The sequence below is a fragment of the Callorhinus ursinus genome, unplaced genomic scaffold (assembly GCF_003265705.2).
Source record: "Callorhinus ursinus isolate GAN/ISIS: 27379988/994484 unplaced genomic scaffold, GSC_fseal_2.0 scaffold14, whole genome shotgun sequence".
NCBI lineage: Eukaryota > Metazoa > Chordata > Mammalia > Carnivora > Otariidae > Callorhinus > Callorhinus ursinus.
In genome coordinates, this window is record NW_027397076.1 from 41,075,494 (window position 1) to 41,097,812 (window position 22,319).

A 22,319-nucleotide genomic window follows, 5' to 3' on the forward strand; every position below is an offset into this window, starting at 1 on the left:
TGGTGGATGCACACTTCACCTTTTTGCCATGTGAAGGAGAAACCGTAGGTTGGGAGTTTGCTCCTGATCACACCATGCTGTGCTGTGTAAGGAGTGGGAGGAGGTATGCAGCTAAGCGCACTGAGATTTCCTACCTATTCTAATGAACCTCTCTGCCTCACCTTACATGTGCCTGGGGTGCTATAACCTCTCAACTGATAAGTTCTCACAGAGGTAATCTATGGACTGTTAACTTAACTTGGTGTCCCCATGGGGGACAGAGAGGCTCAGCTTCATATTCCAACATTTTGCTAATGTCACTCTGGTTTACATTCTTAAAAAGTTTCTTTGTGGATTAAAACAGACTATAAATAAATATAATTCAGAAAATATAACAGGTGATAGGTAAAAGTTCTCCATCTTTGGAGAAATTAAGCTACTTTTCATTTATTTTCAGCAAGTGCCAGGAGACCTTTCAAAACTTTCAAAAGTTAATCAATGTAAAGACTCACAGAATTTCCCTCCATTTTAATTGTATATAATTAGACAAAAAAGTATTGTTTTTTTCAATTAATAATAATTATTGGAAATTACATCAAATATCATACATGTTGGGAGTAACACTGTAATTTTTAAAAGTTAATCCTTACAGAGAAAGATGGAGCTATGAACTAAAGTAAATTCACAAACTATGTACCTAAATGTTCAATTCTATGTTATTAATTTTGGTGGAACAAAAAAAGTCCAAGCCAACAATTATGAGTGTACCAAAAGACTCTTAAACCTTTGGCACCCAACTCAGATAACTTAATAGTGTCCCCAATAAATAGCAATTCGTTTGAAGTGATTTGATTTCCTACAAGTACATTAAATACATCAATGTGTACTATAGGTATACTTTGTGTGGCCAGAAATAATTACAACTACAGTGCTTATAAAGATGATTTCTGAATATATTGTGCATAAATGGATTTGGAATACGAAAAGAAAATCTATGACATGTTTATCATACATATAAAAAAAAAAAGCCCTTTATTTTAAAAAGCTCTCCACGGAATTTAGTATAAACTACCATCTATTAGTTTGTAAAGTTGCTGGTTACCTCTAATATTTAGTACATCGACTGCTCACAATATTAGAAGTATTATGAGTTTATATAGTTTACTATTCTGTAATTATCAATAGCCAATTATTCCTGTTAATTAAAATTAGGATATAAGCTAAAAAATTTTACAAGGATGAATTTCACATAACATCAAATTAAAAAGCAATATAATATACCATTTTCTCTGAAAAATATCACATTGATATACCATGATCAGGAATATCACAACATATTCTGCATTCATAAATTTATGCAAAATAAATACAATACTGGACTAGAAGTCAAAATAGTTTATTTCTAATCCTAGAGTTCACCAAATTTTTAACTTCTTTGCTTTAATCTGTTAAGATACATTAAATAGTACAAATGAAAGCAGCATAAATTGAAGATACTATAATTTTAATGATCCTTCAAATGAGATATAGATAATTTGCTAATAGGCTGAATTCCCTAGCCACAAATTCTATGCTGCCCTCAGATAACAGGCCATGACTCTCCCTGACATACATTAAAAATACTATATAAAACATAAGCAAAATCTAAGATTGGATAGAATAAACCCATAGAATTACTAGGAAAATACCTATAAATACTTTAAAAGAAATTGTGAAGTGGAAAAGCTGAATGCATCATAATAAATCATCATTTAAAAAGAACACTACATGCAATTACACATACAAACACACATGAAAATTAGCACTTACCAAAAGGCTGTAAAATTGCTTAATTAGAACAGATACTACTCTCAGCAAACGCATGCAGATAGGAAAATACGGTTTTTCAACTGGTGCCGGAGAAGATGAAGAGCTGGAACCTTGTCTGAACTTTATATTTGGAGAAAAGAGTTTTATCACAAGAGGACATACCCTTTCTTTGAGAAGGAAACTAAACTCTTGGTGCTATTTGCAAGATAAAAAAAAAAAAAGAATTAACTTAGTTTGTTAATAGTAAAACACAGTCTTACTATCAAATAAAACTTATTAATAATCAGTATGAATAATTTAGCTTTATTATATGTTTAGTTTATTATTCTATAGTTTACAACAATTATAAAATTAGTGCTGCTCTTTGAGAGTGTAAGATCAAAATGATCATCAATATTTCAAGACGTTTTAAAAGAATCTAATTTAAAAAGGAACATTCAATGATTTGGAATTAAGTGGTTTATTATTAGGAATTGTGATTTTGGTAGGACACTAGCAATTCAAAGAACATAAGAAAGAAGACAGATTATACAAGTTCAAACACAAAGCTAAAGCATTTAAAATAGGCAGCTGAAAGAAGACCAGATATATAAAATACGTTATATAATTCATTAACTTTACTTTGCCAAGATAACAATTCCATTCATGCATGGAAGATTTAATAATTAACTTAATATTTTGTTCCACTTAGATTGCTTAAACAGAACACAATAAGCTGATTAAAAAAAAAACTCAATGACAAACAAGCATAATTATTTTATTTTTTTAAAGTTTTTATCTCTTCAATCTCTACACCCACCATGGGGCTCTAATTCATGACCCCAAGATCAAGAGTCGCATGTTCCTCTACTAAGCCAGCCAGGCACCCTGCGTAATTATATATTTTAGAATTATCCAAAAGCACAGGGCTACATTTAAGCAAGTAAAAATCAGTAACAATTTTTCAGCTTTTAAATATTATAAAAAACAGCTCACATACCAAATTCCCTCATACAACCACAGGTTGGGAAACGCCTCACTATATGGTCTCTAGGGATTCCTTCTAATGTTAAAATTTCAAAGTGCTAGGGCACTATAATAATGTAAGATAACACTAAATTATCACATATCTAAAGTCTAAAGCTGTAATTCTTTCAATCCTCTAACATGAGAATACATGTTACTTTCTTGAAAAATATCTGTGAAAAAATTTTGATTAATTTTGTTGCAAGATACTACGAATGGCTTACTTGTAAAAAGACCTGTGGAAAATCATTCAGGACTGACTCAAGTAATTCAAGGCCAAATGTTCGAGTCATTTCTGTCATGCCTACTAGCCAGTAAGGGGCATCAGCATTAACCAACTGACAAAGGTCCTGGGAAAATAAGTCAAAAAATAAATAAAAAATAAAACATTCACAGGCTGGAATGAAATGTGCTTTTCAAAATTCATAAAATTTTTAAAAGTTATCTCTTATTTAGTTGTTTTTACTCCTTAGAAACTAAACACTGGTAATTCAATTCTGAAAACTATTTTGATTATATAAGTAAACTTTTAAAGAATCATGTATATTGACAATACATAAGGTGCAGATAAATGGTTAATAGTCTTTTAATGAAAAACCACTTAAAATAACCCTTTAATAAAAAAATAGTAAAATTTTCAGTGCAGTTAAATCTTATTTTACTTAAAAGATATATTCATGACAAGTAACATAAAAATCAGGTATTTGCATATCATATTGTATTAAGTAGACCAAGGCTTATTAAATTTTTATGTCACAGAAATTATTTTATATTACTAGTCATCCCTAATATGCCTCTTTTTCTAGTTCGTTTTATTTCCTTAAAATGAAATGTAACATTTTATCATGTTCCTTAGCTATAGATGCTCTTTAATGTTCTAGAACATTTCTGAAATACTACTTTTGACCCTTTAAAATTTGACAATTTAAAACATTGACACTTGAAAAATTAAATCAGACATAAAATTCCAAAATCAAAGAGTCACACAAAACTATATTCTGTAATAAAATTATTTTTATCAACTGAAATACCTGGAAAAGCATATATGCATCTTTAGCACAAGGTTTGAGGGTGCTGACAGATCTTCTGTTACTATTTCCTTGGATCAGTACTGGTTGTTCTACAATATCTGCAATCAAAATAAGATGGGTTTTAGGGGTATATAATGACCTTTAATAAATCATATATACTATTTAAAATATATACATGTTTATGAAATTATAAACTTTAAATGTAGGCTCAGAACTATGCCTCCAAAATGGGAAAAAACATTAGGAATTTATTTTTATACAAAATGCCATAAAAACTACTCTTCACTATCTTATGTCACTTTAATAAGCTTAGCATCTTTATCCATATATTTGATTTTCCCAGTCTCCCATTCCCCAATCCCTTCATTTTATGGATTTAAAATTCACATGATCTTTGAATGTGCCTTTAAACATCAAACACATAAAAGTTTACCACATGGTTAATTCCTATATCATCTCAGCATAAACAAAAGAATTAACTGTTTGATCTGCCACAATTACTATGTCAGTTATAGATATTGACTAGCTAAGCATCAGCTAGAAAGTTGCTTCCCAACTCAGCATTTCTTTGAATACTAGTAAGATAACATTTTCTGTAAATTATGACAGCCTGATTCAGATAAATGTTGACTTGAAGACTACTTGAAAAAAAAAACGAGGTTCTAAGTATTTCCACCTTATTAGAAAGTATTAAATGAGATACCGGTCTTTAGAGACACAGCTAAAACTACCAATCCAGGAATCATACTGCAGTTATGAATATATAACAATCCAAACTGCAGAACTGCCCTGTTTTATCCTATAATTAGGATAAAATTTATAATTTATCCTATAATTATCCTATAATTTATCCTATAATTAATTCTTTCATATTTCAAACTCTAGAACTCAACCTGTATTTACCCTGGGAAAAAAGCAGAAAAACCAATATACCAAAGTAAGTGGAAATATTCTAATAAACCAACAAGAATGCCTGAAACTGGGGCGCCTGGGTGGCTCAGTCGTTAAGCATCTGCCTTCGGCTCAGGTCATGATCCCAGAGTCCTGGGATCGGGCCCCGCATCGGGCTCCCTGCTCAGAGGGAAGCCTGCTTCTCCCTCTCCCACTCCCCCTGCTTGTGTTCCTTGTCTGGCTGTGTCTCTCTGTCAAATAAATAAGTAAAATCTTTAAAAAAAAAAAAAGAATGCCTGAAACTGAATGTGAAAAATCTGACCAATGGTTAACTTCAGGAAAAGTAAAGAAATTATTAGAATAGGCAGCACTACAATTACTTAATAGTATTGCCATTTTTTATCAGTAATACCAAAAGAACCTCAAATGAAATGACAGATAGCATAACATTAAGAGTTGGGGGTTCGGGGGATTACATAGGGATTTTCCCCTATGTAAAAGGGAAAGATAGTTTAATCTTTTGTTTCTTGAGTACATAAAGCAGAAAGGTTGCTCATGATGGTACCACCTTAGGATCTTTTCAACTAATCATGGGGAATAATTTACTTTTCAGCCAATAACAAATGAATAAAACGTAATTTCTATAGTTAAAAGTTATCAAACTATAAAAATTACTATAGAAACAGTATCTTCAGTTCTCTGACATGTTTCTAAGTTTTTAGGAAATTTTTTAAAATCACAAAAAGATGTTTAAAATTAGAATAAAGGTATTTGATGAAAATATGAAAAGATTAATCTTTACATTACATAAATATCCTTAACACATGCTAATAGGTACAGACAAAAATTCACATGAGGTAAATCCACTCTTGCAAATTTACCTTGAAGTAATTCAAATGGAAAAAAATATGAAGGAGGACACTCAAAAGAGTACTAAAATACTAAACACAATGTAAGCGTCCAATAGGAAACTAGTTCATTAAACTGTAGAATAGCCACAAAACATAGTGCATCCATTAAAATTTAAATTACAGGGCGCCTGGGTGGCTCAGTCTGTTAAGCATCTGCCTTCAGCTCAGGTCACAATCCCAGGGTCCTGTGATCGAGTCCCGCATCGGGCTCCCTCCTCAGCAGAAGTCTGCTTCTCCCTCTCCCTTCCCCCACTGGTGCTTGCTTGCTCTCTCTCGCTCCCTCTCTCTCTCAAATAAATAAATAAAATATAAAAAAATAAAGTAAAATCTAAATTACAAAAATAAAAGAATAACATGAAAAATTCATATAATGTAATGTTTGGCTAAAAATACATATAATGCAATATTTGATATAAAATGTGAAATTATGCATAATTAGAAATAAACATGGAAAATAAAGAGTTTATTCTTGGGGTGATAACACTGCTGGGGATTTAGTTTTTTGAACTCCACTGTCAATATAATAATATTAGTACAATAAATATATTTTTTAAAGTATTCTAGTTTTTAGGCAGCCTAAGTTCACAGGGCAAAGACTGAAAATCAAAAGAGAAATTGTGGATAGAAACCACGCACTGTGAAAAGGAAGCCACTTTTATCACTCTACCTCTGTGTCGTTCATCTTCAGCAACCATTCTCTCAAAAACAACAGTAACAACTTGTCGCACTGTAGCAGCAGCTGTATTATTTGTAATATTATCTTTCGTGAAGTGTAGTCGAAAACAAAGAACAATTGCCTAAAAGAACAATTTTCATTTAGTGAACTAGGACTGAAGAATAGAATATTTATTTGATGTAACCCAAAACTAAGTAATTCATGTTTGGCTATTCCAATCACAGATACTAAAGTCCCACCCTCTTATACAATAAAACCACTAAAATCCTTGGATTTTGAAATAATTCAAACTCTGTAAATATATAGCCACATAAGATTAGGTAAGACAATGTGAAATACGCCTTTCACAACTTGATTCTTTTAACATGTATATAAAAATGTGTTATGATGGGGTGCCTGGGTGGCTCAGTCGTTGAGCGTCTGCCTTCGGCTCAGGTCATGATCCCAGGGTCCTGGGATCGGGCCCCGCATCGGGCTCCCTGCTCAGAGGAGAGCCTGCTCCTCCCTCTCCTCCCTGCTCCTACTCTCTTACTGTCTGTCTCTCTCTCAAATAAATAAATAAAATCTTAAAAAAAAAAAAGTGTTGTGCTTTATGTGCCCAGAATGACTTGTTTTGCAAAAAACAAGTACTCAAAGTTTGTTATATCACTAAATCATCTGGAGAAATATTATATAAATATGCTAAGCATATAAATGAGTAAAATTATAATTTTTTAAAAGGAGTCATTTTTTCTTTTTAAAAATCAACTTCAGGTTGATTAAGGTATAATTTTACAAAATAAACTGTATCTCTTTAAGGTATTTAATTTGATGAGTTCTCCTAGTTATATTCACCCATGAAACTACTGCCACAATCGAGATACAAAACAGTTTCATCACCCTAAAAGTCTCCTTGTGCTCTTTTGCCCTCCATTTTTTCCTCCACCTTTGGCTCTAGGCAACCACCATCTTGCCTTTTTCACTACAGATAAGCTGGCATTTTCCACAAATAGCGTTTCATTATTCAGTATGCACTGTTTTTGTGTCTTTCTTTTACTTGTAATATTTGTAAAATTCATCTATGTTGTTCTCTGAATCAGTGGTTTGTACTTTTTGATTCCTGAATAATATTTCACAGTATAGGTATACCAAATATTTTGCTTATCCATTCATCTGCTGATGGATATTTGAGTTGCTTCCAGTTTTTAGCCACTGTGAATAAAGCTGCTGTGAACATCACATACAAATCTTTGTAATGGCATGTGTTTTCATTTACCTTGGATAAATAACTAGAAGTGAAAAGGCTGGATCATACGGCAAGTACAGGTTAAACTTTTAAAGAAAATGCTAGTTCTCCAAAGTGATTTTATAATTTCACATTCCCATCAGCAGTATGTGTGAATTCAGCACTTTCCCACATCATCAACACTTGATATGGTTGGTCTTTTTCAATTTTAGCTACTCTAATGGATACGTAATGATACCTCTTTGTGGTTTTAATTTGCTTTTCCATGATAACTAATGATGCTGAGCCACTTTCCATGTATTCAATAGCTATCTTATTTTGTGAAGGGTCTATTAAAAAATTTGTGCAGGGGCACAGTCTACTTTATTAGGCACCCATCGTTAAAGGTATGCAAATTATAACAACTATTATTGAAAGCCCAACAAATTCCTTAATAAATAAACCATTAACTAAAGATTGTTCTTTTTTTTAAAAAGATTTTTTTTTAATTTATTTATTCATGAGAGACAGAGAGAGAGAGAGAGAGAGAGAGGCAGAGGGAGAAGCAGGCTTCCCGCTGAGCAGGGAGCCCGATGCGGGACTCGATCCCAGGACCCTGGGATCATGACCTGAGCTGAAGGCAGACGCTTAACCATCTGAGCCACCCAGGCGCCCAAGATTGTTCTTTATTATATTATTCTCTGTACTTTCTGTTCTTTAGAAATACTTCATAGTTTTAAAAAACTTTTTAAAGAGTGATATAAATAATAGAACAGCTGTTAACATGTTCCAAAGAGGGTAGGAATGGGAAAGAAATGAGAAACCCCTACCATACATGCAGCCTTATCTAGTATAAATGCCAATTACCTTACCTTGATTTCAACTCTAATCTGGGGAAAATAAGGCACCAGTGGTTTTTAACGTGCAATGTCCATTATCATGGACAGAGAAGTTGCTTTTGGTACAAACAGTACCAGGCTTTCCTCTTTCAGCGAGCTTATTCAAGTACTGTCTCCTCCAAGCACTTATGAACTTTGACAACAGGTTTCCTACCTTAGAGAGTGATTCATCATGAACTACTGTATTGGTTGTTAAAAGAACAAGAACTGTTTGAAGTAGCTTAAGTTCTTCAAGACTGTTTTCCATTAGCTGCCAAAGCATATTAATTATATTTCCAGCTGCAGTCTGTAAAATAATTAGTTGAATTATTGTCAGCAAATAAAATGTAAGATGTTTAGGTCCCTAAATAAAAAAAGATGTACAAATATTACCTCACCTGGAGAGAATTTCTTGATCATAATAACAAAACCCACGTTTCTAGATCTATAGATCAAAACACATCTCTCAATTTGAGATTCACAGCTAAGTAAGTTTCTTCTCAAAAAAATAAATTTAAAATATACCATTTGAATATATGCAAATAGCTGCATACAGTTCTGAGATACCTATTCAAAAATCAAAGCTCATTTCTACAATATGGGTATATTTCATTTGGACATTTATAAATACAGACATATGCAAATTAACTGAGACTGCTACTATTTCATGTATTATTCCATTTACAATATGTATACAAAAAACAAAATGCAACTCAAATTAACAACATATTTATAAAGTCAATTAAGTCTGACATCGTTTAGAATGTTACATTAAAGGAAAAAGAATATATACTTCTATCAAAGTAACTTATGGAGTATAAAGTTAAGGTAACACCATTACATTTGAAAGCAGGATGCAGATTTGTAGTGACGAAATGTTTTTTCCTTGTTTTAACATAAGGTTAGATACAAACAATTCACTCAAATTAATGAACAACAAATTATCACTTCAGATAATCTAGGAAAATCATTTTTCCTCCTTTTTAAAAAAATTATAAATTTTATTCTCTTCAATGACACTGATCTGTATCACTGAAGGGTGATTTCCTAATCATGACATGACAAAATGTACTTCATCTTTATTCATGATTCATGAGTGTTTAATAGTGAGAAAAATCTGGTGATCTTTTTAAAATTAAGCCATGTCCTTATAGCACATAAATTGTTTTACATTAAATTATCAGGTATGCTTCATTCTCCCCTAATAAAAACTCCTGATTTGATTCTTCGGTGCACAATTGAGATAAAATCTTCACATTACCTCAGACACGACTTCATGTGACATGAGTCTCTGAATGGCAGCCAAACATAGCTGAGTTATCTTTGGCTCCTTGGTTCCACAACCCATTAGAAACGGCTGAACAACCTCTGAGCTGTTTTCTTTCAAGGCTTTATTTAGAACACATATAAAATAAATTATTAAATCTAATTCACAAGTAGGAATACATTTATGTATTTACTAGTATTAACAATCTTAATAAAAACCACTTTATGTAAATACTAAAATAGAAACCAAGCAATAAGAGTTAAAATACTTTGGATAGATACTACAGACTCTGTATCTAAACTACCCTCCTTAGCTACAGCTTTCCCATGCTTTTCTCCCAGCACTGTCTTTTGGTTTTTCTCCAACTCCTGCTATAAACTCTTTAAGGACAACTTCTCAGAAGTTCTATCCTGCCTCAGAGAAGCACTCTATTTCTTCAACAGTTCAGAAGGGGAAATATGAAAAAGAATTAATATTCTAGAGAAGAAAAAAGTAATTAGAAATAGTATATACATCATCCCCATCACCCTTCAGAGGCTCTCTAGAATTTCATTACATGCCTTGAATTTATACAGTCCTAATTTCTTCAAGAAATAAACTCATTAAAAACAATAACATTACTCCTCTTATTACTAAAGCATTACTTTAAGTTAATTGGATGCACATGCTGTAATTCCAAATCTTAATTTAACTCCTTCCACCAAGCCAATTCTTTCAGAAGTTTTAAAGTAGCAACAAAAATGTAAAAAGGTAGAAAATGCACAAACTGAAGAATACCTTCTTAAATTTACAAAATGAAATTAAACCAGTATACACTTAATGGCTATACAAAGATGAATAAAATAGGTCTGTAATCCTCAGAGAATTTAAATAGATAAAATGGAATTCCAAGGAAACAGAACATTAAACTTAATGTGTTTGGTATATGGTTTTCAAAGGTACTACAACCATCAATTATTTTTTGAGGTTAAGACTTGTAACTAAGACATACAAATCTGAGTTTTAACATGTTTTTTCAAAAGAAATTGTTAGAAAGTCATCCACAGTCACCATTAAAAATATAAAACCAGTGTTAACATAAATTTCATCATTTAAATCCCCACCTTTCTTCTCCCAAAGCTCCCTTTATAGTATGCTAAATAAAGCCCACAATCTCCTACGGCATACTCTGCAAAGTCCCTCAGTATGCCAGCATAAATTACTGATTTAACACAGCTAAGAGATGGCAAATAAGATTGGCAAAGAACAGTGTTTCCAAAGGGGCTCCTTGCCTTATTTCCTTGCTTTCTTAAGCATAAAAGTTTTGATTCAAACCCAGAGTCACAAATTTTCCATAACAATGTTTCAAAACATTTATATGAATGTTTCATATATGTTAACAAAGGACAGTAAAGCTAAAAAAAAAATACTATTCTGAGGCAGTAAATATGCTACCATATTCAAACCTGCCAGAATCTCTGAAGTATGAGGCTATTCCTAATTCTGCTGAACATGCCTAGTCATTAAATGTTGTTTAGTTAAACAAAAACTTCCAATAGTAACAAGTTGTATTTATCATTTTTATGATGTTAACATGTTTCTCATTTGAGTATCACAATAATCATAGAGAGTTTACAGAGCATGATTTGGCTCAAGTGCACAGTAAGTGGTAAAGCCAGATTTTTAAAATAGGTCTTCTAACTCCTGGTTTGCTATTCTTCCCACAACATTATGCTGCCACTCTTTAAGGTAAACAGCACTTAATGCAAATCGAAGTTAAAACCGTTGAAAGTATCTAAGAGGAACCACCGATCTGCACTGCCGGAAGTCTTCAGATAAATGAAGGAAAGAAACTATCTTCATAGAAGGAAAAAAAATGTACTTTCTTGAGTCTCTGACAATGACTTCAAGACACACTTGAGTATCATAAAGAAAAATCAGTGCCAATTAACTCTGTCAATTAAACTATGATACAATGCTTTCTAATCACTTAGAATTGTTCCTCACAATTTCATCCATCAAGGCCATTGTTATCTCTTGTCTTTTTGATAACAGCCATTCTGACAGGTTTAAGGTGATACCTCGTTGTGGTTTTGATGTGCATTTCTCTGATGATTAATGATGTTGAGCATCTCTTCATATACTTATTGGCCATCTGTATGTCTTCTTTGAAAAATGTCTATATAGATTTTCTGCCCATTTTATAATCATATTGTTTGGGATGCCTCATTTCTTGAAAGAGTACTTCATTATTGCCTCTGAGATCATCTTCTAAGCCAATGTCACCCATTCCACACATATTGATGCTGGTGCTTTTTTGACCTTACCATAAGATGTCAACAGCAAGTTTCTGTACAACTACTAGGGTGACATTTTAAATATTTAGGAGTCAAACTTATGGGATATCAACAATGCACATAATTCAAATGATGTAATAATAATATGAATACCTATAAACAAGTTCACATATGCACCAAAAAAGACACCTCCATACTACCTGGCCCACAATGATTCTAAGATGCATATCAATTTGGGGAATACTAAAATGTGAAAAATCTGTGCAGCTTAGAATGAATAAAATAAGGTAAATTTCAGTGAAATGTTGTATGCAGCGCAGTCACTGTTACCCAGGTGTCTCAAGTTAGGATAAATTAAAATAGTATTAAAAATAATTTTTAGGGGCGTCTAGATGGCTGTTAAGTGTCCAACTCTTGATCTTAGGGGAGTGAGTTCAAGCCCTGCATTGGGCTCCACACCCAGTGTGGAGCCTACTTAATAAAAAAATTAATAAATAATAATTTTTATAAATTTTATTTTAATGTAACTCAAAGGAATTGAGTATCTATCTCTTGCCTCCTTCCCATTTTCTTTTTCTCCCAGTTTATATAAGAATAAAATAATCAAAAAGGAAGTTTCTGTTATCCAGAATAAATCATCAATAACAAACAAGATACAACCTATTGATCTGTTCTGTCTTTTGAAGCATAGTGTGAAAACCCAAACATCTACCATATCCAGATCACAATGCAGTAAGATAGATTATAACCAAAAAAAAAAGTTAGTGTTTTTTTCTTCTTTTAAAAGTGATAGTAGTCTTAAACAGAAATTAATCTTGCTCTTCTGAGAGACAGGTGCTCTCTCTTTATATACAATAATTTTAATGACATGTTATTTAAATGTAGCTTTATATAAAAACCTTCCTATGGGCTTAGACTTTAGAAATCACACTGAGGAAAAAGCTGTAGAGCAACAGAGATATCCTGCCCTAACCATTTTTAAAACTCGTTCCAGGAAAGAAAGAGAAAAAGGTCAACTCTTTTTAATCAAAATTCTCTATTTCAATTTCCTTTAAAATATAAAGACAGGCTTTTCGGGGGTCAGGAAAATAAAGTTTATTTTTTACCTAAGTTCTTTAATAAACATAACTCCTTTAATAGAATAACACTAGGTTGATAAATATATTTCCAAATTTTATAACTGTGAGAGCAAATGATACACTTTCACACACCTGGAAGAGGTCCAGCAGGTCCCCATATCCTAGGGGTTTCCTTGCTCTGAGCAGTTTCACTGCATAATTGTAGTTTTTATCCTGGAAAGAAAGAATTAAACTAGGATACCCCACTATGAATCACATTAACGGGGGTTAATAAAAGTTTCATTATGATAAATTTTAATGGTCATTAAATAACAAATTGTAATTCTTGTGAAAGAAATAAAATGTGATGTAGACATGACTGCTATCCTCAAAACCCCTTAAAATTTAATTATGGAAAAGACTAATATTTCTAACAATATTAAGAAAATATTTTAATGGTTCAAAAGATCTGAAAATACTTTAAGTGACTCAAGAATAGGAGGACAAATAAAATATGGGCAGTTTCATATTAAAAATACATTATATGAAAAGGAAGGATTATTCAACAAATGATACTAGTACAATTGGTTAGTAATTTTGCAAAAGAAAAAAAAATCTAGGTCCTCATGTCACTCACAAATTATTAATTAAGAAAAAAATTAAACAAAAAAAAGAACTAAAAGAAAATAAAAATGACTATCTACTACATGGAAGGAGAAGGGCTTCCTAAGTGCAAAACAACAAATGAGAAAAGTTAGATTATTTAAAAATGAAAAACATCTAGATAAAAATTTAAAAGGTAAATAACTTGTAGAAAATATAAACATGATGGGAAGTCAATACTTTTGCTATATAAACAGCTCAAATAATTTGATAAGAAAACACAAAAACTCAAAGAAATAAATGTAAAGTGAAAAAAGGAAATAATATATTCGGAGGAAAATGTTCAACACTAAAGACAAATGTCAATTAAAATAAGAAGTCATTTGCCTGTTCAATTCCCAAAAAGATTTTTTAAGATAATAATCAGGTAAGGATGTTATAAAAAATACACTCACATATTGCTGGTAAAGGCATAAACTTTTATCTTTTCAGAAAGCACTGTCTCCAAATACTGAAACATGTCTAACATAAATGAATGGTTAAATAAGCTACAATCACTTGCTATAATATTATGAAGCAATTTTGAAAAATTAGAAAAGACAGCATCAAAGGAATGTACTTAACGATATAAGAATACAAATTAAAAGGTTAAAAAGTTTTTAAAAATCCAAGAAAAAAAGAATAAATAAGAACACATTATGTTGTAGAGAAACTATGCAATCTCTGGCCCACTAGGTTAACTTGTAAGCATGGATAATTGCCCCCTAGGTCATTTAGCCCGGATTACAGAACTAGCCTACCAACAGACCTCTACCTTACTGATGGTATATTGAAATACACCTTCCCACTGCTGTGAGAATAGTTTACATAAAAACATTAAAATGAATGTGCCACTGCCCTGATTCAAACTCTTCCATCAAGCAGCTCAGGGAGTCACACAATGGCAATACTTGAATAGTGTATCCAAATAGACCAAACTGTTTTATACCTCTTATATTCAAGTAATCTGCTTTCCTTTCCATTTCTACACCTTATTTGCCTGGCTAACTCCTTTTTAAGCTTTGAGACTCAACTTCAGATTCCCAGGCTGGGTTGGGTGCCTTCTCTATGTTCCTATAATAAAATAAGCCTGTCTATATTTCCATCTTGGCATTTACCACAGTATTAAAATTCTCATTTAGGGTCTGTCTCCTTCATTATTCTGTTATCTGGCTGATATGAACTAAGTATGACAAAATTCATCTACCTGAATCATATAACATGTAAAATTACAGTAAAGACTGGGAAGTAAAAAACACAGTAGAGGCAGCACTAAGAGACTTACTTGCATTTTGGAGTGACTCACTATTAGCCTACATTGAATGAGGGCTTACTATTTCCTATGTAATGTGCTAACTACTAGTGATATAAGGAAGAGTAAGATACTGATCCTGACCTCGGGTAAGTATGTCCTCTAGAAGAGAAAATTTCTGGCAAAGCACTTCAAAAGGCAAATGGAAGAGGAGGTAAGCTAAAGAGGATGAACAGCAGGCACATATGCATTTTCAAGTATACTTCCTATATTTCCATATAGATTAGAGGTGAGTTATGCTACTCATCTTCACATCTCTCCTAGTGATTCTTACATAATATTTCCTTATTAAGAATGTATTTATCAAGTATACTTCCTATATTTCCAGATAGATTAGAGGTGAGTTATACTACTCATCTTTGCATCTCTCCTAGTGATTCTTACATAATTATTTCCTTATTAAGAATGTATTTATGATATATTCTATAGATGTTTGTAAGATATCACAAGCATGTGTATTGATAAGATAGAAAATACTAAATAAAATCAGCAGATAAATTATCTTTAACATCAGAAAATAATTCCGAAGTATAATTACTCATTGCTACTTAAAGACTTTTTAGTAATAAGACCATGTAGATATGAAAAAGGTGAGGGAAACTGTGAGAAAAAAACACAAATCATACATAGTGATCATCTATGTGAAAATTCTATATGTATACTGACAATAGCTGAAAGCAGCCAAAGGTAGATGTAACCATTATGGTTTTGAGTATGCGTTAAACACACAATTTTAAGATATCACAACTTCACTGGTTTCCTTGTTTCAAATATTCAAAAAGCAGATTCTCTGTTCATGTAATTTTTGTATAACACATGTCTTCTCAGTCAACCTCAAGTATACTATAAGCTGGCTTAATAAAAACATTTTGTAATATATGGTAGTCAAATGTAAGATTAAGGCATTTGGCCTTGTAAATGAAAAACCTGATGTTGCTATGTCTCATTTGCAGAGCTTTATCTTTAAAGAAAAAGGAAATTTTGAGATAATGATCTGTATATCTGAATCAATGCTGACATTACCTGGCATAGCATTCCCACTTATGTCAGCATTCATGACAGCAGTGAAAACAAAGAAAAATAAACATTAAAGGAGGATGCTTAAAAGAAGGGGAGATGTAAAGCAAAGATTTTTTCTGCAATGTAAATAACCTTCCCTTGAAAAATAAATCTAAGAAAACTAAAGTTGGCTAGAAATCTACGCTGAATATCATTAGTCAGACTGGTTAATCCTAATTAAGGGTTCTAATTTTTATAGCAACCCTTTATATTTTCTGAATATCCAGAGATAGCTGAGAATTCAATATCCCATTTCATTTGCAACTCCTCCATTGTTTGGTATCTTTAACATCCATTATAGCACAAAAGTAGTAACCTACAGTCTCTAGAACTACAGAGTAGTAAACACTTCTCCAGAAATTAAAATTTTTTAAAAATTAACTACAAATTTTTCTTAGTATTTCCTGTAGTCTAATTAAGTAATTTAGAAACTACATATTGACTAAACTCTTCCTTGTTCGAGAGCCTTTGATTTTCAAGATGACAGTGGTTTAAAAAGCTATAAATTTTAAAGTATCAATTGCTACAGATACTTGGTAAAAAAATGCTAGGAAATAGTTTAAGTGCTAATATAGCTCCTCAAGTGCATGGCTCTGGACACCATGGATCTTAAAGCATGAACTATCAATTTTATGTACATAAAGATTTGTACTAGCATGATTTGATGGTATCAATATTTAATTCAGTGAATTAAATGAACAGCCTACCTATACATTAAACTCATACTGACAGAGACAAAATTTTTCTTACTCATTCTTAAGATTAACCAATTAAACATTTTACTTTCGTATAGAACTCAGCACCAGAGAGTGATCCTCTGAAGAAATCAGTCTATTCAAAAAATCTTCCATCAGCTACAGACCCAATGAAAACTTGTGTTGGTGAATAACTAAGGACTTACCATGATATCAGCAATTATAGTAGCAAAAGTTAATATTTGTAATGATGTTCTAATATGATTAGCTAATTTAAAAATATCCAGATCATAATTTATCTTGAAACATTAGTTTCCTCACAGTAGCTAATCCACCCAACATGCATCTCCCAAAACCCACTGAGCCCACCCTCCCAATCCAACCATACCTACCTTTGCCTTTACCCACCACTTTCACTATACCCCTTCTCAAAATGCACACAAAGCATTATTCAGTGCTGTGAATAATTGTTATAAAACTATGTGGTGTTTCGACAGATTGGTTCAAAATCAGAGAAGAAACTGTGAGAAACAGATGCAACACAGGAGAGCTCACCCTAAGGGCAAAAGTCCAGCAAAGCCCAGGAAGCCCAAGTGAAATCCACCTTCCACCCTTACAACTGCCCTCAAAAGTCCTCATTTCATTTTGTAATACTCTCTGAGATTTCACCAATTAGGGACTTTTTGGTATCACTTTTAAAAATGTGAAGAGATTTATGAGAGTTAGAGAGATTCTGCACTATTTGGATTTTGTTTCAATTAACTTAATAGGACTGCTTTTCTCCTATAACCAGCTGAGAGCAATAGCACCATTGGAACTGGAAATGCAGACTGAAGGATCAGTGAAGTAAGCCAATGTTTAAGTATAAACCCTTGGGAGGGAGTAGCTAGTGTGGAAACCTCACAATACTATGACAGTATACTGTAGCGGGAAGAACATGGGCTCTGAACAGCCCTGGACTTAAATCTAGTTCCACCACTTATCATGTGACCTTAGTCAAGTAACTTAATCTCTTTGCATCTCAACATGCTCTACTATAAAATAAAAATACTTCCCCACAAGGCTGTCTTTTATTAGAATGGCACAAATGTCTCACATATAACAGATTCTCAGAAAATGCTAGTTTCCTTTTCCATGTTCATTATAGAGGGAAGAACAAAAAGGCACCAAAGAAAAGAAAGAAGTAAACCAAGTATCAAAAAGAGTGCCAAAGAGGAACTCTTGAAATTCCTCTTTGAAAACCAGGTTCAATCAAGAGAATGTAAGAAAACAATTTTTTATTTTCTCCACCCCCCTCCCATTCTTTCTTCATGACCATACTGTCTTAGTCCTAGGATTCAAAACTCATATAAAATTTTATATGAGTTTTGTTTTATAACTACTAAATTTGTAATACTACACTATCACCTGTTTATATTATATAAAGATAAAATAGATCTTGGAAGGTGGACTGAGAACCAATCTTTCATTCCATTCAGCTCAACAAATATTAACTGAATGCCTTTTATGGGTAAGGTATGTCTTAGGTGATCAACAAGATGTGGAGGAGAATGCAAATCCTTGCCTGTAAGGAGTTAGTAGTTTTAACCTTTCTGATTTCAGAGAATTTCATAACATTCATCCTTGGCAAACCCAATCAGTTCTTAAGTTAGGGACCTTTAAATGTTCTTTATCACTATAAACAGCATGCTAGGGCATAAAGGAAAGGCTACAGAAAACTGATGGCTGTTTTCTGGGTTTTTTTTTTTTAAAGATTCTACTTTTATTATTAGTGAAATTTTCATTAATTGTTGAATTTTTAAGCAAAAAATTACCTGCCAAAATTTCGGTGTTTCGTGCAGCTATTGTTTTAACTTTTATTATTCCTGATTCAGCAGCCTGCAAGAATAAAAATAATTAGAACATAAAACTATCAACATGAATTATCTAGGGAAAGAAATCATATATGATCACTATTATCTTTTTTATTTTCAAAAACTTCAGAAACTAAGCCAAGTAGTGCCATAAACATTAAATGTAGTAAAATATGATTCATTTGATTATTCACATGCAAACTCTGCACTATAGTATGTTGCCTTTCTCTGCCTAAGGCACCTCTAATCCCTCATGAATTAAAATGTTCATAAAATATAAAAATAATATAAAAAATAAAAAATATATATATATAAAAATAATAAACAAAAACAAAGCCTAATGAAAAAAACTAGGTTTCTCTTCCCCACTTCACACCTCCATCCCCACCATTAAAAAAATTGCAAAATACTGCAAAATCAAGTAAAACTGTTTTGGATTCGAAGAGAATGAATAATCAAGAATTTTGTCATTACTTTTAGTTTACATTTTTTTAAACATCCATTAGATTTTCATAAGGCACCCAAAACACTGCATCATAGGTACAGTTAGCTGGCAGCATTTGGAAGTTATATAGCGTTTTACACAGTGCCACGGAACTGTGCTGTCCAATACAGTAGCCATTGGCTACATGTCACTATGAGGTTAGTCCGAATGGAGCTGTACTCTAAGTATAAACTATACACTAGATTTCGAAGACTTAGTATGAAAAGGAAATGTAAGCTATCCCTTAAATATTTACACTGATTAAATGTTGAAACAACATTTTGAATATATTAGGTTAAATTATATACTAATAAAATTAAATGCTTCTTTATATTTTTAATTCAATTTAAAGTTACATATATGGATTGATTGCATTTGTGGTCCACATTATATTTCTATTGGACAGTGTTGACATATAACTGATATATAACTTCCACCATGGAAACTAAGAACATTTTTACTATCAAGAAACATGCCTATTTTATATTTATACCGGTCTCCACACTTCCAAAAATAAGATATAAATATTCATGTTATATGTCTAAGTTTTCCTATTAATTTGCTTGCTACTTGCTCACTTATTTTGTTATCTCTTACTGCTTGCTAAGGGACAAGTGATAGCATGTTCTAAAGGTTTAAAAATCATTATGGAAAAACACCCATGTCCTGTGGGTTCTTCGTGTGAGGGGTAGTGGATAAATGCATAAAATAAATACCATCTTGTAGGCTATACTATGTATAGCATATGATCTTTGTCATTTTGTTGGTTTCCAAGCATGTGAAGCCCTTGCCTGTGTCTGGAGATTTCCCAACTTCAAGAGTTTTGATGCAAGATAGAGCTTATCTTCCACTACTAAAAATGGAAAATGCCAGATACTTGCTTTCCCACATGCCCTGGGAGCCTATTCTAATCCAAACAGACACACCTAGCAGAGATTGTAAATATGGAAGCTAATGACAAAGAAAAGCAGAGACAAGAGAAAATTCTTTCTGATGACAGCAATAGTGGAGGTCGTGACAGCTACTTCCCAGGGCAGTAAGAGCAGAACCAGTGGCAGCACAGAGGGGCCAGTCCCATCCCAGGTATCCAGTCACTTGTTCGGCAGAGAGCAGCAGGTTCTAGCTGTTTAGCTTCCCTTTGTTTCTGCACTTTTTCTAAAGCTGGCTCCATCCAGCCTTCTACCAATTATGTGAGCCACTCAATACATATCAGTAAACTTCATTTCTGCTAAATCAGCCAGAATCAGCTTTCATTGCTCACAGCTAAGAAGCCTGATACATTAGGAGTTACTTCTACAACTTTAAGAAACGGAAATGTCCCAAATTAAATGAACATGACTACAAGCAGAAATACAGGCAAAATAAAATTCTTCAGGGAAAGATGACTGATTTTCTAATTATTTGGGGCAGTGCGTGTTAGAAACACCAAAGGCTTAAAAAAAATCCTGATGCCCAGATTGCAACACATTCTAAGGAATGCCAATGGAAGCTAGGCATCAGTATTTTTTCGTATCTTCAGGTGAGTCATCACTTTCAAGCTCTTACTCTCTTCACTACCGACCATTTGAACCCCTTATATGTTCAAATTCAATATATCTTTCTCCTTCAGCATCAACAAAAATTGGTCTAACTGAACCATCATAAATACCAATGTCATTTGCCCTGACTCTGAATTCTAGCTAGTCTGATCTTCTTAACAGTTTCCAAAATCAGTCCTACAGCATGCCAGATACCAGATGTCAGTAAAAGATTTCAAATATGCCAGACACTATTTTGATTCCCTGAGATAAATTAATAGTCTATCCATGTCTGTGTCATAGAGAAGTATAAAGAAGTATAAATATATAAGCTGTAAAGCGAATAAAATAATTATTTTTACACATACACAATAAGGAAAAGGAATAAGTGGTTTTTTTTTTAGTACAATAGTTCCAAAGCAGTGTTTTAAAAGATACATAACCAGTATTTTCATTCCTAAACATAAAAAATCACCAAAAGGACTATTTGTTGCCTTAAAGATAATTAGACCTATCTCAAGAGTTCCCCATTTTTTTACACACAGGTTTCTAATCTCAAACTTTCAAATGTTAACAGCTTATTCCCTAGGCACCCTGTGTGGCTGGAAAGTCTATCAGTGTTTACTGACAACATTTGTATACCAGGGGCCCCTAACCACGGCAGTCTTACTTCATACACAGGCCTAGCTACATCTTTAAGAATGTCTTTTATAAAGGTATTCAGACTCAGACTGCCTTCTGCTTATTGAGGATAGTCTATGTGAAGAAGAGTCTTTAAGTTCTTGATTTAAAAGTATCCTCTACTCTGATCAAGTATCTTGTATATCCATAAGGGAACTACTCAACTATAAACACAGTTGTTTTTTTTCCTGAATTGGCCCTCATGCCAATTTAAAAAAAAAAAAAAAAGGTTGCCATTTCTGTGGACTTGGACAGAGATAGCATAGGCTAAGGTGGGTAGTCTAATATCTCTATTCCTGGGGGTAATCTGAGTTTGGAAAAAACACCAAAATTAAATACACTGTAGTATTTAATACTTTTTACTCTTAAAATTAATCTCTCTCAAGTAATTTTTTTTTTCAATATTCTTTGCTTACCCAAATAGACATACTCACCAGGGACTTTGGCACAGAAAAACAGAGACAAAGAGAATATGGACTCCTCTCCCAAGACCATCTAGAATATCCTTGGCCTCACTTCTCTTTCAATAAACTCCTCCTGGGCAATCTCATAATTCTATGGTTTCAGTAACTTTCTAAATGCTGAAGACTCCTAAACTATATTCCTGTTCCTTGCCTATCTCCTAAACTATAGGACTTATTAACCTAAATGTTTAAGAGACAACTTAAATTCAAGATATTCAAAATGGGTGTCATCTTGTCCCTCCCTCCACACACTTCCACTTCAGCCCCAGAAAAACGTGTTTCTCCTCTCCATAATTAATCTCTCTTTTTCTGAACAGCAGCAGCATCCATCCAGACTAGACATCCGGAGTTTCTCCCTCATCCCACAAATCTCATCAACCACAAAGGCTATGTAGTAAGCATATCTTATACTTTCTTCTCAGACCCCACTTCTGCACCTTAATTCAAACTTCTCATTATCAACCTAAACTATGAGATTTCTGTGCCTATAATCTTGCCCTCCATTCCTCCACTGATTCAAATTTTCCATGGTTCCCCAGCGCCCATCCCTACTAGTGTTTTTCAAAACTGAGTAGCGTAAGGACATCCTTTAAAAGAAAAAAAAAAAAAATCACCTCACAGACCTAC

At 32.8% G+C, this 22,319-nt stretch overlaps 1 protein-coding gene across 8 annotated transcripts in view; it reads right to left on the bottom strand.

Annotated features, from left to right (window-relative positions):
• Positions 1 to 22,319, bottom strand: part of MON2 (MON2 homolog, regulator of endosome-to-Golgi trafficking) — a 101,890-nt gene that overhangs the window by 68,730 nt on the left and 10,841 nt on the right. For 4 of the 8 annotated variants that reach the window (XM_025882919.2, XM_025882918.2, XM_073900716.1 and 1 more), the window contains exons 2-8: positions 18,508 to 18,571; positions 9,646 to 9,773; positions 8,560 to 8,691; positions 6,294 to 6,423; positions 3,825 to 3,922; positions 3,018 to 3,143; positions 1,789 to 1,983 (exon numbers count right to left, since the gene is read on the bottom strand). In XM_025882919.2, the coding sequence (XP_025738704.1) occupies positions 1,789 to 1,983; positions 3,018 to 3,143; positions 3,825 to 3,922; positions 6,294 to 6,423; positions 8,560 to 8,691; positions 9,646 to 9,773; positions 18,508 to 18,571 (873 nt within the window). Of the gene's footprint in view, positions 1 to 1,788; positions 1,984 to 3,017; positions 3,144 to 3,824; positions 3,923 to 6,293; positions 6,424 to 8,559; positions 8,694 to 9,645; positions 9,774 to 13,138; positions 13,220 to 18,507; positions 18,572 to 22,319 lie in introns of those variants that run through there. The other 4 variants (XM_073900720.1, XM_073900718.1, XM_073900719.1 and 1 more) reach the window with 4 other exon arrangements.